This window comes from Necator americanus, chromosome IV (assembly GCF_031761385.1).
Source record: "Necator americanus strain Aroian chromosome IV, whole genome shotgun sequence".
NCBI lineage: Eukaryota > Metazoa > Nematoda > Chromadorea > Rhabditida > Ancylostomatidae > Necator > Necator americanus.
Window position 1 is genome coordinate 24,097,322 of NC_087374.1, and position 16,922 is coordinate 24,114,243.

At 43.9% G+C, this 16,922-nt stretch overlaps 1 protein-coding gene across 2 annotated transcripts in view; it reads left to right on the forward strand.

Moving 5' to 3' along the window:
- Positions 1-16,922, forward strand: part of RB195_002524 (uncharacterized protein) — a gene marked incomplete at both ends in the record, with an annotated part of 91,061 nt that overhangs the window by 2,214 nt on the left and 71,925 nt on the right. Inside the window, 18 exons of one of the 2 annotated variants that reach the window (XM_064199820.1) lie at positions 394-466; positions 3,000-3,110; positions 3,398-3,584; positions 3,636-3,722; positions 3,782-3,895; positions 3,980-4,309; positions 5,310-5,710; positions 5,822-5,945; positions 6,131-7,251; positions 7,320-8,297; positions 8,329-10,663; positions 10,722-11,816; positions 11,875-12,303; positions 12,357-12,590; positions 12,652-13,002; positions 13,059-14,123; positions 14,182-16,125; positions 16,194-16,904. In XM_064199820.1, coding sequence (XP_064055700.1) covers positions 394-466; positions 3,000-3,110; positions 3,398-3,584; positions 3,636-3,722; positions 3,782-3,895; positions 3,980-4,309; positions 5,310-5,710; positions 5,822-5,945; positions 6,131-7,251; positions 7,320-8,297; positions 8,329-10,663; positions 10,722-11,816; positions 11,875-12,303; positions 12,357-12,590; positions 12,652-13,002; positions 13,059-14,123; positions 14,182-16,125; positions 16,194-16,904 — 11,690 coding nt within the window. Of the gene's footprint in view, positions 1-199; positions 281-393; positions 467-2,999; positions 3,111-3,397; positions 3,585-3,635; positions 3,723-3,781; positions 3,896-3,979; positions 4,310-5,309; positions 5,711-5,821; positions 5,946-6,130; positions 7,252-7,319; positions 8,298-8,328; positions 10,670-10,721; positions 11,817-11,874; positions 12,323-12,356; positions 12,591-12,651; positions 13,003-13,028; positions 14,152-14,181; positions 16,126-16,193; positions 16,905-16,922 lie in introns of those variants that run through there. The other variant, XM_064199819.1, reaches the window with a different exon arrangement.

Genomic DNA, 16,922 nt, shown 5'->3' on the forward strand with positions numbered 1-16,922 from the left:
AAAAAATGTACAACAAAGTGTTAATGTTGCGGTTGTAACTGGTAAATTGCCGATCAAACGTTTAGCTCAAGCTCCTATCGTTACTAAAGCAGCTGACAAATGCTTTCAGATTCATCCATTTCCTATCACACCAAGCAAATTCGCCTCTTTTTCTGCAGATTTTGCGAAGACGTATCAAGATATCTTTATGTAACAATTTATGCATTATTCAATGCCTAATGCTCATATAAATATCGAGATCTCAATACGGAAATTTTACGTGGCGTTTGTCTTTAATGAGGTAAGGACAAGCATGTCCTAACCAACCTTGAATATTTTTTCTGACTTCATGTTAAGAGAAAAAAAAAACAAAACGGATACGTATCATACCTTACAAAAATACAATCATTACAGTGGTACTGTGTCAGAAAGAGAAGAGGAAGCGCCCGATTCTGTTCATGGAGACCAGGAATCTGCGCCCACGGAGGTGAGGGTTTTTCCAAGATATTCAGCTTACGATGGAAAATACTTCTTCTTCAATTTTTTGTTGACTTCTTCTTGCTAACTACTTGGTTATAGTATTTTAAGATTCAGGAAATTGTAATAGTTCCCCTAGAGAGGAACGAATTGAGAACTCCTTCACTCCGGCATAGTCACATGATGCCATTGCCAGCTTCGACGTGCGCGGTGTGCTGTTATTGATGATGGCCGCAAAGTGCTAGCGACGAGTGCACAGCAATTTTTTGACCGCATTCGATAACAATTAGTTGGCTCACAAATCAGATATTAAAGTTACGAATTTGGCGTCGAAGGAAGATGGAGTCAAGAAAACTCCCCAAAAAAGTACAAGACCAAACAACCGCGTTTGAGACCGGGCGATTTTTGATCTGCAACACCACTTGTCGTCTTCTGTCAAGTTGATACAGAGTATTTCATTTGTAATGTTATATATTTTCAACCGGTGGCATAACTACAGTCGTTATCATTATCAGCGACTTCCTACCACCTGGTGGGTAAATCTTCTATCCCACATCCGCAGAATAAAGACGGTTTCTGATTTTTTTTTCGAAGAGAATAGGGAATGTGTAACTGTTTGCGGAGCTAGTGGTACGTTTAGTACCGGGGCCTGAATTGGCAAATCGGTAAGGTTTCGGGAAAAACGATACAATATGGAGTAAAAATAGGCAAAATAAAAGAAAAGGAAAAGGAACCAGTACCATTCACAATAAAGTTTTTACAGTGATTAAAGGGGAATAGTCAATTAATAACATCTATCTGTCTCGTAAGTAAAGTTATATAACTTCTAGAATACATTTTGTTAAATATCTGTGAAGTTGAATAAAACTAGAAAAGACATATTCCTGTCTCCTATTTTTGTCATTAGGATCTGCGCTGATCGCCGTTGACCAACATTTATTTTTTATCTTATTCAATCTCATTATTTCTTCTTTTTCTCGTCTTTTTCTTTTATTCTGATTGTGGTCTTGAATTTGGAAGTGACTAGACAGTCTCTTTTGCTCTCATATATTCAACAAACTTTTCTAGGCTTTGTTTGTTCAGTAGCAACTTCTTTTTCTCTACTTTCATTTTTTTCTCAATACGTCACATTTTTCAGAAAGAGCAGCGGTTTGCTCAATAAAGCAACATCGGGACTGATAAATTGGAGGCACCAGAACTGTCTTGGAGAATAAGCATACCTAGATTATTTATCGTCTGTCCACCACAAATCATCGTATAAGCCGCCACGCACTCATAAACATAAAACTTTTCTGAAGTCGAACACATTAGCTCATCTTATAAGGATTTATTACTGTCAAGGGCTTCATCTTTTAGACTTTATACTTCCATTCTCCCACTAAGCAGCACGAAACATCTTTTGATCCGCACTAATAATGGTATCGGTAGCCAATGAAGTGATGAGTGGCATGCATATGCACAAACATATAGTACGGTCAAAACGACATGAAAAAGGCACTGTTGTGTAAGCCGCTGCGCTCGCAGTGGGCCGTACGCAACTGCGCCGTGCTTCATGTCGTTTTCAGTCAATACTAGGTCGTACTGAAAGTTAACCAGCCTGTGTATGCCTTCGTTTAACCACGAAATCGGCAATGTAGTGATCTCTCCAGGAGGATATAGGGTTGGCGGTGTAGATCAGGAGTTTGGACGTGTTCACACTCAATCTCCTTAAATGTATGTGAGAAACGGTTTCTCTCAACGAATTTATATACGATCCACCTTGTAGCGCCCAACCTATGTGCACACGCTGCGTCTGCGAGCGGACGATAATAAGTTACGTCTCCAGTGGCCTGTTCAAGTAAAACCAATGGATAGGCCGCTGAGGGAGTCGGCGCATGTACAAGGGTTTTAAGGTCTTTCGTCGGAAAATTCGCACACGAAGACCACTTCCCACGCCAATTTCCAGAGTGATTAGCGGTAATTGAACGCGAACACGTTCGTACTCTTGGTCTGCACTCCTAAGTTATCTTTTCATGGAAACGTCTCAACATTGGCGTGATGCCTTTAAGCCACTGCCATATGAAACAAATGTGCAACAAAGCTATAATGTTGTACGTATAAATGTAAACTGCCGATAAAACGTTTAGCGTAACAAACATTTTGCACTGAAAGAAGACATCTTAGGTAGGATGACAATTTTTCCTGGACTTGTTTGTTCTTGACTTTCCTGGACTTCGCTGATATAATCGGTTCAAAACTACATGAACCGCGGTGCAGTTGCGTAAGCGGCTGCGCTTGGAGGAGCTGTGCTCAGCAGCTGTAGAGCGTAGCGGTTAGGATTGAAGGGAGATTGTCGCGCACTGCAGAGATGAATGGTGCTGGAAGGGAGGTTACGCAACTACAGCGAGCATGAAGTCGTTTCAACCCGACTATGCTTTGTTTCCCCCTTATTTCTATCCTTCAACGGCTAAGATCGGAGGAATAAAGGAATTTTTATAAGGAGCTTCCTTTCTCACCAATCCCGGAGGTTGAGGTTAAGTTTGCATATGATTCTATATTTCTAGGAGTCTTCACGCGAGGAAGCACCATTACCAGGACTCTCACCATCGACTTCCTCCAACATAAACAATGTTCTGGAAGGCCTATCAGAACAGCAGCGGGAAGCGATCAATAATGTAAGAACTGAACGTTCTCCTTTTTTCATGCTTATAATAGAAGATTTGGCTCAACAAAAGCTGTTCAAACACTTCGGCGTATTCTCTCGTGCTTCTTTCAGAGATCCTCTCATTCTCATTTCTCATCTTCATTTTCAACAGTACTCCATTCCTCAAACACTACCATTCACTTTTTTTTCGGCCATTTATTCGGCTTTTCTCGTCATGATAACTTTCTTTTTTTTTGAAGAAATAGCAAACATTTCTTCATCCTTTTAAAATGCAGTCTCTGAAAATAATCGATTAAGGTGCTCCGCAGGGCTGATGCATCTCGACGAGTGGCGAAGGTTGTTGTTGATGGTCGGCATCTTCAACGTTACAGAAGAATGCAGAGGGCATTTGCTGATCCAGAAAAACGGTATAGTGTCGAAGAAATACATCGCGATGACAGCGCTGACCACAACGATTTCGTTGAAATGGATTCGCTTCCGGAAGGTAGTACTTCAGTACACACAAATTTTAAAGTAACAAGGCCTGCATTTATAGATCTCACAGTTTCTGTGGGGTCGCCCGCGGTCCCTGTCAATATTAATCTACAACAACAATACGGTATCATGGGCAGTTCTGAGACGGGTTACGCTTTTTCCTTCAAGGAAACAAGTGAACGGATATAGTAACTGCTTGATTTCTAGTGTGGCCGCGATACTCACTGAGGAATAAAATAGAAACTTTTGGGAGACGATTATCAAATTGGTTTAACACACTCGATTACGACGGCGACTACATGGACTTTCAGATGGATAGAGGTGAGCATTAAGAAATATTAGGTTATAATATCCACCTCTATGTACGGTGTTTCTCGTACAACCAGAAGTCGTGCGGAATTTCAGAAACTCGCGAGATTTTTCCTTTGGATCCAGATGTGTGTTCTTTTATTGATGTGCTATCGACTGGGGTTATTATACTTGCCTTATTCGAGCTCTATGAGAGCTCCTTACAAAGCTCACTTGTTCTTCATTCATACTGCGAGGAACTAACCATAGCCATTTTCAAAATGGTCTGCTCTGATCTCAAACAAAACTCTCTTTTAAACGATGAAAATGCTATCATCGATCAACTTTCTTCCCAATTGGTCCTTCATATCTTTAATGATATTTGGGCGATGGCTGTTAAAGATTTCTATGTTGGAATTTCTTCAGATGCCGAGAAGAAACACAAAGGTACGTCTTTGGAATTACGAAATATTCATAAGTTAGTAATTCTTTACTACTTCTTAGAAAACGTTCGAATATAATGTGGCCATGAATACTCATGACATAATCATAAGTAGCGTGATGGAATCACCCACTCACTTTAAAAAATATCCACAACCACATGTGTATTCCATTACTTTAAAGGGCGTAAAATGTGGTTGGGGGCCACTCAGTGGCGCCCTTATTTCTGGAAGCAAATAACTAAATCAGTTAAGGCCCTAAAACATCATTATCTAGATTATATAGATTATCTAGATTACATAGATATTATAGAGGATCCATGACATGTAAGTATGTAAGTTAGAGTTATTAACAGAAAAAAGTAAGATAGAGCGTCTACTAATTACCCTCCCCCAAACTATATTTTCCCTTTTAAAGGTAATTGGAAGTATTACTTCAGTTATTTCACACCATTTTGAATCGAGTTCAGAGCGCTAAAATGATTTGAAGTTCAAAACCATAAAATGACCATCAGTTTGCTTTTGCTTCGGGTAAGAAATGTGCATGCTGACAACGTGAAGCAGTTAGTTACTACAACCGTAGTACGGTGCACGAAGGAGCATCACTTTTATTTCTCAATTTCATTACTAATTGCATGGAAACCAAAGTACTATGTTTCTTACGATTTGCTTTGCTTGCCTATGCCTAATTTAGACTTTACTGCAAGTTAGGAAGACATAAAATCTTAGTGCGGACCATATACTATATACATCCTGCAGGCTCAGTAAAACTGGCTAGATTATAACCAACCACTGTAGTACGTGACCATGTTTTCGAATGTTTTGAGAAAACATGTCTATCGAAATTTTCGTAGAAAACTATGAAATGTTGCAGCTAGGCGAAAGTAATTTAAAGAGAGAATTGTGAGAATGGAGGAAAGGAAAAGATGGGTTTGCTATAGCAATGCATAATGCAATGAATATCAAAAGTGATTACCGCTAGAAAAAAAAAGAATCTGAGATTTCAGGAAACGAGGTTGTCTCACCCTCCTCATCATCCTCACCAATATCAACACCTCTGTCTACACGTTACGAAATATTACACATAGAAGATGAATCATACCATCTTCCAGATAGTGAATCAAGCTGCTATTCGCTATCAGATGACATAGAGCCATCGGATTATAAATCAAGCGAAAATGAGCCACGGGTAATGCAGCAGAAAGAGAATCGGCTTGTTTTCAAATCTGACAAAATAGTAAACGAAGTAGAAGACCTACGCCAAAGCATCGAACAGGTTACAAGATACGAGGAACGGACAAGCGCTGATATTGGAGAAGAATTGATGTCTGATACGTGCTACATCGAGACTGATGAACATTCATCGCAAGAGCATCCTGAAGGAGCATCTTCATACTTGACGCATCAGGTAAGGTAGTGGACGCGGTTGGTATGAAATAGACGAATAAATTGCAAGCGAGATTACAAGGTAGATCGCATTGTACAAACATTGTACCAGAAGGTATACATTAGATTTCAGAAAGACGAATATTGCGCTGAAGATGAACTGTGCACAGGAGGGATAAATCCAAGTATAAAAACGGAATATAACAACCTAATAGCACAAAATGAGGAGGACACATATTGGAGATGCGTTTATAAAGGTACTGATTTTAATAAAAGTACGATGAGATGAGTACATTACCAAAAAAACCACCAAAACCATTGCAAGTTCGTAAACAAAAGAAGAAAAAACAAAAAAGGCCAACGCAGAAGCAGAAAAGAATGGTTATTCAAAAAATTCAGGAATCAGTTAATCACACGCTAGAAAACAATGAACTGCTTCCAGGAAATATTCGCTCGGGCGAAACTGAGGAAGATAACAAATACAAAACGAGAAAACACTTTTTGGGTAAGTCAACAGTAGACCGAAGTGGAGCATCAAGATATGGAAGCAGAATGGACCAAAATGAAGCATCTTTCCATCAAAAAGTTATAGAAGAAGACAAAACTCGTAACGACGCTGATCGAGACAACTCAGATGGGCAGCATCAGAAAGAGAGAAAAGCTCCAGATGCGCGAAAAGAGCACATAAGAGAGGAGACTGAAGTCACTTCGGGTACTCATAAAGAAGTAATTTCTCATGCCAGCTCTTTCAATGAGGAAGCACCGCTAAATGAAAAACACACTAGATTATTTGAAAAATCGAAAGTCGTCATGCTCCGAAAAAAGCCAGTTAGACCACCACCATCAGTCCCACAAATCTCGGTGTCTGAGGAGTATAAGACGACACCTGAGTTGTTGACTCAGGAGGAACTTGATCATATCGCCGCTATAGAGCGACTGGCACAAGAATCTTCCTTTAATCTCGGAGCAGAATATGTAGAAAAATCTGAGACTCTTGTCGACAGTGAAGTTGCTGAGGAAGAGAGAATTAGCGGTGAAACAGCAACTGTAAAAGACGATGTGGGTGGTGTCGATCGAGGCTACACTGTAGAGCCGTATGAGGAAGAGAAATTTGTTACAGAGGACAGAAAAGAGTATGTGAAAGAGGACTCGGTAGCCACATCGGGTGCTGATCAGGAAGTAAGCTCAGATGTGGGCTCTTTTGACGAAGAACCCAAATATTTCTATACTCAGCAACAGCCCGTTAGACCACCACCACCAGTCCCACAAATCTCGGTGTCTGAGGAGTATAAGACGACACCTGAGTTGTTGACTCAGGAGGAACTTGATCATATCGCCGCTATCGAGCGACTGGCACAAGAATCTTCCTTTAATCTCGAAGCAGAACATGTAGAAAAATCTGAGACTCTTGTCGACAGTGAAGTTGCTGAGGAAGAGAGAATTAGTGGTGAGGTCGATCGAGGCTACACTGTAGAGCCGTATGAGGAAGAGAAATTTGTTACAGAGGACAGAAAAGAGTATGTGAAAGAGGACTCGGTAGCCACATCGGGTGCCGATCTGGAAGTAAGCTCAGATGTGGGCTCTTTTGACGAAGAACCCAAATATTTCTATACTCAGCAACAGCCCGTTAGACCACCACCACCACCACCACCACCGTCCCACAAATCTCGGTGTCTGAGGAGTATAAGACGACACCTGAGTTGTTGACTCAGGAGGAACTTGATCATATCGCCGCTATAGAGCGACTGGCACAAGAATCTTCCTTTAATCTCGAAGCAGAACATGTAGAAAAATCTGAGACTCTTGTCGACAGTGAAGTTGCTGAGGAAGAGAGAATTAGTGGTGAGGTCGATCGAGGCTACACTGTGGAGCCGTATGAGGAAGAGAAGTTTGTTACAGAGGACAGAAAAGAGTATGTGAAAGAGGACTCGGTAGCCACATCGGGTGCCGATCTGGAAGTAAGCTCAGATGTGGGCTCTTTTGACGAAGAACCCAAATATTTCTATACTCAGCAACAGCCCGTTAGACCACCACCACCAGTCCCACAAATCTCGGTGTCTGAGGAGTATAAGACGACACCTGAGTTGTTGACTCAGGAGGAACTTGATCATATCGCCGCTATAGAGCGACTGGCACAAGAATCTTCCTTTAATCTCGAAGCAGAACATGTAGAAAAATCTGAGACTCTTGTCGACAGTGAAGTTGCTGAGGAAGAGAGAATTAGTGGTGAGGTCGATCGAGGCTACACTGTAGAGCCGTATGAGGAAGAGAAATTTGTTACAGAGGACAGAAAAGAGTATGTGAAAGAGGACTCGGTAGCCACATCGGGTGCCGATCTGGAAGTAAGCTCAGATGTGGGCTCTTTTGACGAAGAACCCAAATATTTCTATACTCAGCAACAGCCCGTTAGACCACCACCACCAGTCCCACAAATCTCGGTGTCTGAGGAGTATAAGACGACACCTGAGTTGTTGACTCAGGAGGAACTTGATCATATCGCCGCTATAGAGCGACTGGCACAAGAATCTTCCTTTAATCTCGAAGCAGAACATGTAGAAAAATCTGAGACTCTTGTCGACAGTGAAGTTGCTGAGGAAGAGAGATTGGTGGTGAGGAAAATACTGAGTACTCTGTGTTGAGGAAGAGAAATTTGTTACAGAGGACAGAAAAGAGTATGTGAAAGAGGACTCGGTAGCCACATCGGGTGCCGATCAGGAAGTAAGCTCAGATGTGGGCTCTTTTGACGAAGAACCCAAATATTTCTATACTCAGCAACAGCCAGTTAGACCACCACCACCGGTCCCACAAATCTCGGTGTCTGAGGAGTATAAGACGACACCTGAGTTGTTGACTCAGGAGGAACTTGATCATATCGCCGCTATAGAGCGACTGGCACAAGAATCTTCCTTTAATCTCGAAGCAGAACATGTAGAAAAATCTGAGACTCTTGTCGACAGTGAAGTTGCTGAGGAAGATAGAATTAGTGGTGAGAACTGTAAATCGAGTACGATGGGTGGTGATACTGATCGAGGCTACACTGTGGAGCCGTATGAGGAAGAGAAGTTTGTTACAGAGGACAGAAAAGAGTATGTGAAAGAGGACTCGGTAGCCACATCGGGTGCCGATCTGGAAGTAAGCTCAGATGTGGGCTCTTTTGACGAAGAACCCAAATATTTCTATACTCAGCAACAGCCCGTTAGACCACCACCACCAGTCCCACAAATCTCGGTGTCTGAGGAGTATAAGACGACACCTGAGTTGTTGACTCAGGAGGAACTTGATCATATCGCCGCTATAGAGCGACTGGCACAAGAATCTTCCTTTAATCTCGAAGCAGAACATGTAGAAAAATCTGAGACTCTTGTCGACAGTGAAGTTGCTGAGGAAGAGAGAATTAGTGGTGAGGTCGATCGAGGCTACACTGTAGAGCCGTATGAGGAAGAGAAATTTGTTACAGAGGACAGAAAAGAGTATGTGAAAGAGGACTCGGTAGCCACATCGGGTGCCGATCTGGAAGTAAGCTCAGATGTGGGCTCTTTTGACGAAGAACCCAAATATTTCTATACTCAGCAACAGCCCGTTAGACCACCACCACCAGTCCCACAAATCTCGGTGTCTGAGGAGTATAAGACGACACCTGAGTTGTTGACTCAGGAGGAACTTGATCATATCGCCGCTATAGAGCGACTGGCACAAGAATCTTCCTTTAATCTCGAAGCAGAACATGTAGAAAAATCTGAGACTCTTGTCGACAGTGAAGTTGCTGAGGAAGAGAGAATTAGTGGTGAGGTCGATCGAGGCTACACTGTAGAGCCGTATGAGGAAGAGAAATTTGTTACAGAGGACAGAAAAGAGTATGTGAAAGAGGACTCGGTAGCCACATCGGGTGCCGATCTGGAAGTAAGCTCAGATGTGGGCTCTTTTGACGAAGAACCCAAATATTTCTATACTCAGCAACAGCCCGTTAGACCACCACCACCAGTCCCACAAATCTCGGTGTCTGAGGAGTATAAGACGACACCTGAGTTGTTGACTCGGAGGCAGGAGGAACTTGATCATATCGCCGCTATAGAGCGACTGGCACAAGAATCTTCCTTTAATCTCGAAGCAGAACATGTAGAAAAATCTGAGACTCTTGTCGACAGTGAAGTTGCTGAGGAAGATAGAATTAGCGGTGAAACAGCAACTGTAAAAGACGATGTGGGTGGTGAGGTCGATCGAGGCTACACTGTAGAGCCGTATGAGGAAGAGAAATTTGTTACAGAGGACAGAAAAGAGTATGTGAAAGAGGACTCGGTAGCCACATCGGGTGCCGATCTGGAAGTAAGCTCAGATGTGGGCTCTTTTGACGAAGAACCCAAATATTTCTATACTCAGCAACAGCCCGTTAGACCACCACCACCAGTCCCACAAATCTCGGTGTCTGAGGAGTATAAGACGACACCTGAGTTGTTGACTCAGGAGGAACTTGATCATATCGCCGCTATAGAGCGACTGGCACAAGAATCTTCCTTTAATCTCGAAGCAGAACATGTAGAAAAATCTGAGACTCTTGTCGACAGTGAAGTTGCTGAGGAAGAGAGAATTAGTGGTGAGGTCGATCGAGGCTACACTGTAGAGCCGTATGAGGAAGAGAAATTTGTTACAGAGGACAGAAAAGAGTATGTGAAAGAGGACTCGGTAGCCACATCGGGTGCCGATCTGGAAGTAAGCTCAGATGTGGGCTCTTTTGACGAAGAACCCAAATATTTCTATACTCAGCAACAGCCCGTTAGACCACCACCACCAGTCCCACAAATCTCGGTGTCTGAGGAGTATAAGACGACACCTGAGTTGTTGACTCAGGAGGAACTTGATCATATCGCCGCTATAGAGCGACTGGCACAAGAATCTTCCTTTAATCTCGAAGCAGAACATGTAGAAAAATCTGAGACTCTTGTCGACAGTGAAGTTGCTGAGGAAGAGAGAATTAGTGGTGAAGGTCGATCGAGGCTACACTGTAGAGCCGTATGAGGAAGAGAAATTTGTTACAGAGGACAGAAAAGAGTATGTGAAAGAGGACTCGGTAGCCACATCGGGTGCCGATCTGGAAGTAAGCTCAGATGTGGGCTCTTTTGACGAAGAACCCAAATATTTCTATACTCAGCAACAGCCCGTTAGACCACCACCACCAGTCCCACAAATCTCGGTGTCTGAGGAGTATAAGACGACACCTGAGTTGTTGACTCAGGAGGAACTTGATCATATCGCCGCTATAGAGCGACTGGCACAAGAATCTTCCTTTAATCTCGAAGCAGAACATGTAGAAAAATCTGAGACTCTTGTCGACAGTGAAGTTGCTGAGGAAGAGAGAATTAGTGGTGAGGTCGATCGAGGCTACACTGTAGAGCCGTATGAGGAAGAGAAATTTGTTACAGAGGACAGAAAAGAGTATGTGAAAGAGGACTCGGTAGCCACATCGGGTGCCGATCTGGAAGTAAGCTCAGATGTGGGCTCTTTTGACGAAGAACCCAAATATTTCTATACTCAGCAACAGCCCGTTAGACCACCACCACCAGTCCCACAAATCTCGGTGTCTGAGGAGTATAAGACGACACCTGAGTTGTTGACTCAGGAGGAACTTGATCATATCGCCGCTATAGAGCGACTGGCACAAGAATCTTCCTTTAATCTCGAAGCAGAACATGTAGAAAAATCTGAGACTCTTGTCGACAGTGAAGTTGCTGAGGAAGAGAGAATTAGTGGTGAGGTCGATCGAGGCTACACTGTAGAGCCGTATGAGGAAGAGAAATTTGTTACAGAGGACAGAAAAGAGTATGTGAAAGAGGACTCGGTAGCCACATCGGGTGCCGATCAGGAAGTAAGCTCAGATGTGGGCTCTTTTGACGAAGAACCCAAATATTTCTATACTCAGCAACAGCCCGTTAGACCACCACCACCAGTCCCACAAATCTCGGTGTCTGAGGAGTATAAGACGACACCTGAGTTGTTGACTCAGGAGGAACTTGATCATATCGCCGCTATAGAGCGACTGGCACAAGAATCTTCCTTTAATCTCGAAGCAGAACATGTAGAAAAATCTGAGACTCTTGTCGACAGTGAAGTTGCTGAGGAAGAGAGAATTAGTGGTGATGGTCGATCGAGGCTACACTGTAGAGCCGTATGAGGAAGAGAAATTTGTTACAGAGGACAGAAAAGAGTATGTGAAAGAGGACTCGGTAGCCACATCGGGTGCCGATCTGGAAGTAAGCTCAGATGTGGGCTCTTTTGACGAAGAACCCAAATATTTCTATACTCAGCAACAGCCCGTTAGACCACCACCACCAGTCCCACAAATCTCGGTGTCTGAGGAGTATAAGACGACACCTGAGTTGTTGACTCAGGAGGAACTTGATCATATCGCCGCTATAGAGCGACTGGCACAAGAATCTTCCTTTAATCTCGAAGCAGAACATGTAGAAAAATCTGAGACTCTTGTCGACAGTGAAGTTGCTGAGGAAGAGAGAATTAGTGGTGAGGTCGATCGAGGCTACACTGTAGAGCCGTATGAGGAAGAGAAATTTGTTACAGAGGACAGAAAAGAGTATGTGAAAGAGGACTCGGTAGCCACATCGGGTCGGGTGCCGATCTGGAAGTAAGCTCAGATGTGGGCTTTTTTAACATTGAAGAACCCAAATATTTCTATACTCAGCAACAGCCCGTTAGACCACCACCACCAGTCCCACAAATCTCGGTGTCTGAGGAGTATAAGACGACACCTGAGTTGTTGACTCAGGAGGAACTTGATCATATCGCCGCTATAGAGCGACTGGCACAAGAATCTTCCTTTAATCTCGAAGCAGAACATGTAGAAAAATCTGAGACTCTTGTCGACAGTGAAGTTGCTGAGGAAGAGAGAATTAGTATGTGAGGTCGATCGAGGCTACACTGTAGAGCCGTATGAGGAAGAGAAATTTGTTACAGAGGACAGAAAAGAGTATGTGAAAGAGGACTCGGTAGCCACATCGGGTGCCGATCTGGAAGTAAGCTCAGATGTGGGCTCTTTTGACGAAGAACCCAAATATTTCTATACTCAGCAACAGCCCGTTAGACCACCACCACCAGTCCCACAAATCTCGGTGTCTGAGGAGTATAAGACGACACCTGAGTTGTTGACTCAGGAGGAACTTGATCATATCGCCGCTATAGAGCGACTGGCACAAGAATCTTCCTTTAATCTCGAAGCAGAACATGTAGAAAAATCTGAGACTCTTGTCGACAGTGAAGTTGCTGAGGAAGAGAGAATTAGTGGTGAACAGAACGGTCGCGATGTGGGTGTACTGATCGAGGCTACACTGTAGAGCCGTATGAGGAAGAGAAATTTGTTACAGAGGACAGAAAAGAGTATGTGAAAGAGGACTCGGTAGCCACATCGGGTGCCGATCTGGAAGTAAGCTCAGATGTGGGCTCTTTTGACGAAGAACCCAAATATTTCTATACTCAGCAACAGCCCGTTAGACCACCACCACCAGTCCCACAAATCTCGGTGTCTGAGGAGTATAAGACGACACCTGAGTTGTTGACTCAGGAGGAACTTGATCATATCGCCGCTATAGAGCGACTGGCACAAGAATCTTCCTTTAATCTCGAAGCAGAACATGTAGAAAAATCTGAGACTCTTGTCGACAGTGAAGTTGCTGAGGAAGAGAGAATTAGTGGTGAGGTCGATCGAGGCTACACTGTAGAGCCGTATGAGGAAGAGAAATTTGTTACAGAGGACAGAAAAGAGTATGTGAAAGAGGACTCGGTAGCCACATCGGGTGCCGATCTGGAAGTAAGCTCAGATGTGGGCTCTTTTGACGAAGAACCCAAATATTTCTATACTCAGCAACAGCCCGTTAGACCACCACCACCAGTCCCACAAATCTCGGTGTCTGAGGAGTATAAGACGACACCTGAGTTGTTGACTCAGGAGGAACTTGATCATATCGCCGCTATAGAGCGACTGGCACAAGAATCTTCCTTTAATCTCGAAGCAGAACATGTAGAAAAATCTGAGACTCTTGTCGACAGTGAAGTTGCTGAGGAAGAGAGAATTAGTGGTGAGGTCGATCGAGGCTACACTGTAGAGCCGTATGAGGAAGAGAAATTTGTTACAGAGGACAGAAAAGAGTATGTGAAAGAGGACTCGGTAGCCACATCGGGTGCCGATCTGGAAGTAAGCTCAGATGTGGGCTCTTTTGACGAAGAACCCAAATATTTCTATACTCAGCAACAGCCCGTTAGACCACCACCACCAGTCCCACAAATCTCGGTGTCTGAGGAGTATAAGACGACACCTGAGTTGTTGACTCAGGAGGAACTTGATCATATCGCCGCTATAGAGCGACTGGCACAAGAATCTTCCTTTAATCTCGAAGCAGAACATGTAGAAAAATCTGAGACTCTTGTCGACAGTGAAGTTGCTGAGGAAGAGAGAATTAGGTGGTGAGGTCGATCGAGGCTACACTGTAGAGCCGTATGAGGAAGAGAAATTTGTTACAGAGGACAGAAAAGAGTATGTGAAAGAGGACTCGGTAGCCACATCGGGTGCCGATCTGGAAGTAAGCTCAGATGTGGGCTCTTTTGACGAAGAACCCAAATATTTCTATACTCAGCAACAGCCCGTTAGACCACCACCACCAGTCCCACAAATCTCGGTGTCTGAGGAGTATAAGACGACACCTGAGTTGTTGACTCAGGAGGAACTTGATCATATCGCCGCTATAGAGCGACTGGCACAAGAATCTTCCTTTAATCTCGAAGCAGAACATGTAGAAAAATCTGAGACTCTTGTCGACAGTGAAGTTGCTGAGGAAGAGAGAATTAGCGGTGAAACAGCAACTGTAAAAGACGATGTGGGTGGTGATACTGATCGAGGCTACACTGTGGAGCCGTATGAGGAAGAGAAATTTGTTACAGAGGACAGAAAAGAGTATGTGAAAGAGGACTCGGTAGCCACATCGGGTGCCGATCTGGAAGTAAGCTCAGATGTGGGCTCTTTTGACGAAGAACCCAAATATTTCTATACTCAGCAACAGCCCGTTAGACCACCACCACCAGTCCCACAAATCTCGGTGTCTGAGGAGTATAAGACGACACCTGAGTTGTTGACTCAGGAGGAACTTGATCATATCGCCGCTATAGAGCGACTGGCACAAGAATCTTCCTTTAATCTCGAAGCAGAACATGTAGAAAAATCTGAGACTCTTGTCGACAGTGAAGTTGCTGAGGAAGAGAGAATTAGTGGTGAGGTCGATCGAGGCTACACTGTAGAGCCGTATGAGGAAGAGAAATTTGTTACAGAGGACAGAAAAGAGTATGTGAAAGAGGACTCGGTAGCCACATCGGGTGCCGATCTGGAAGTAAGCTCAGATGTGGGCTCTTTTGACGAAGAACCCAAATATTTCTATACTCAGCAACAGCCCGTTAGACCACCACCACCAGTCCCACAAATCTCGGTGTCTGAGGAGTATAAGACGACACCTGAGTTGTTGACTCAGGAGGAACTTGATCATATCGCCGCTATAGAGCGACTGGCACAAGAATCTTCCTTTAATCTCGAAGCAGAACATGTAGAAAAATCTGAGACTCTTGTCGACAGTGAAGTTGCTGAGGAAGAGAGAATTAGTGGTGAAACAGCATTAAAAGGTGGGGTCGATCGAGGCTACACTGTAGAGCCGTATGAGGAAGAGAAATTTGTTACAGAGGACAGAAAAGAGTATGTGAAAGAGGACTCGGTAGCCACATCGGGTGCCGATCAGGAAGTAAGCTCAGATGTGGGCTCTTTTGACGAAGAACCCAAATATTTCTATACTCAGCAACAGCCCGTTAGACCACCACCACCAGTCCCACAAATCTCGGTGTCTGAGGAGTATAAGACGACACCTGAGTTGTTGACTCAGGAGGAACTTGATCATATCGCCGCTATAGAGCGACTGGCACAAGAATCTTCCTTTAATCTCGAAGCAGAACATGTAGAAAAATCTGAGACTCTTGTCGACAGTGAAGTTGCTGAGGAAGATAGAATTAGTGGTGAGGTCGATCGAGGCTACACTGTAGAGCCGTATGAGGAAGAGAAATTTGTTACAGAGGACAGAAAAGAGTATGTGAAAGAGGACTCGGTAGCCACATCGGGTGCCGATCTGGAAGTAAGCTCAGATGTGGGCTCTTTTGACGAAGAACCCAAATATTTCTATACTCAGCAACAGCCCGTTAGACCACCACCACCAGTCCCACAAATCTCGGTGTCTGAGGAGTATAAGACGACACCTGAGTTGTTGACTCAGGAGGAACTTGATCATATCGCCGCTATAGAGCGACTGGCACAAGAATCTTCCTTTAATCTCGAAGCAGAACATGTAGAAAAATCTGAGACTCTTGTCGACAGTGAAGTTGCTGAGGAAGAGAGAATTAGTGGTGAAAAGTAAAAGTGGTCGATCGAGGCTACACTGTAGAGCCGTATGAGGAAGAGAAATTTGTTACAGAGGACAGAAAAGAGTATGTGAAAGAGGACTCGGTAGCCACATCGGGTGCCGATCTGGAAGTAAGCTCAGATGTGGGCTCTTTTGACGAAGAACCCAAATATTTCTATACTCAGCAACAGCCCGTTAGACCACCACCACCAGTCCCACAAATCTCGGTGTCTGAGGAGTATAAGACGACACCTGAGTTGTTGACTCAGGAGGAACTTGATCATATCGCCGCTATAGAGCGACTGGCACAAGAATCTTCCTTTAATCTCGAAGCAGAACATGTAGAAAAATCTGAGACTCTTGTCGACAGTGAAGTTGCTGAGGAAGATAGAATTAGTGGTGAGGTCGATCGAGGCTACACTGTAGAGCCGTATGAGGAAGAGAAATTTGTTACAGAGGACAGAAAAGAGTATGTGAAAGAGGACTCGGTAGCCACATCGGGTGCCGATCTGGAAGTAAGCTCAGATGTGGGCTCTTTTGACGAAGAACCCAAATATTTCTATACTCAGCAACAGCCCGTTAGACCACCACCACCAGTCCCACAAATCTCGGTGTCTGAGGAGTATAAGACGACACCTGAGTTGTTGACTCAGGAGGAACTTGATCATATCGCCGCTATAGAGCGACTGGCACAAGAATCTTCCTTTAATCTCGAAGCAGAACATGTAGAAAAATCTGAGACTCTTGTCGACAGTGAAGTTGCTGAGGAAGAGAGAATTAGTGGTGAGGTCGATTCGAGGC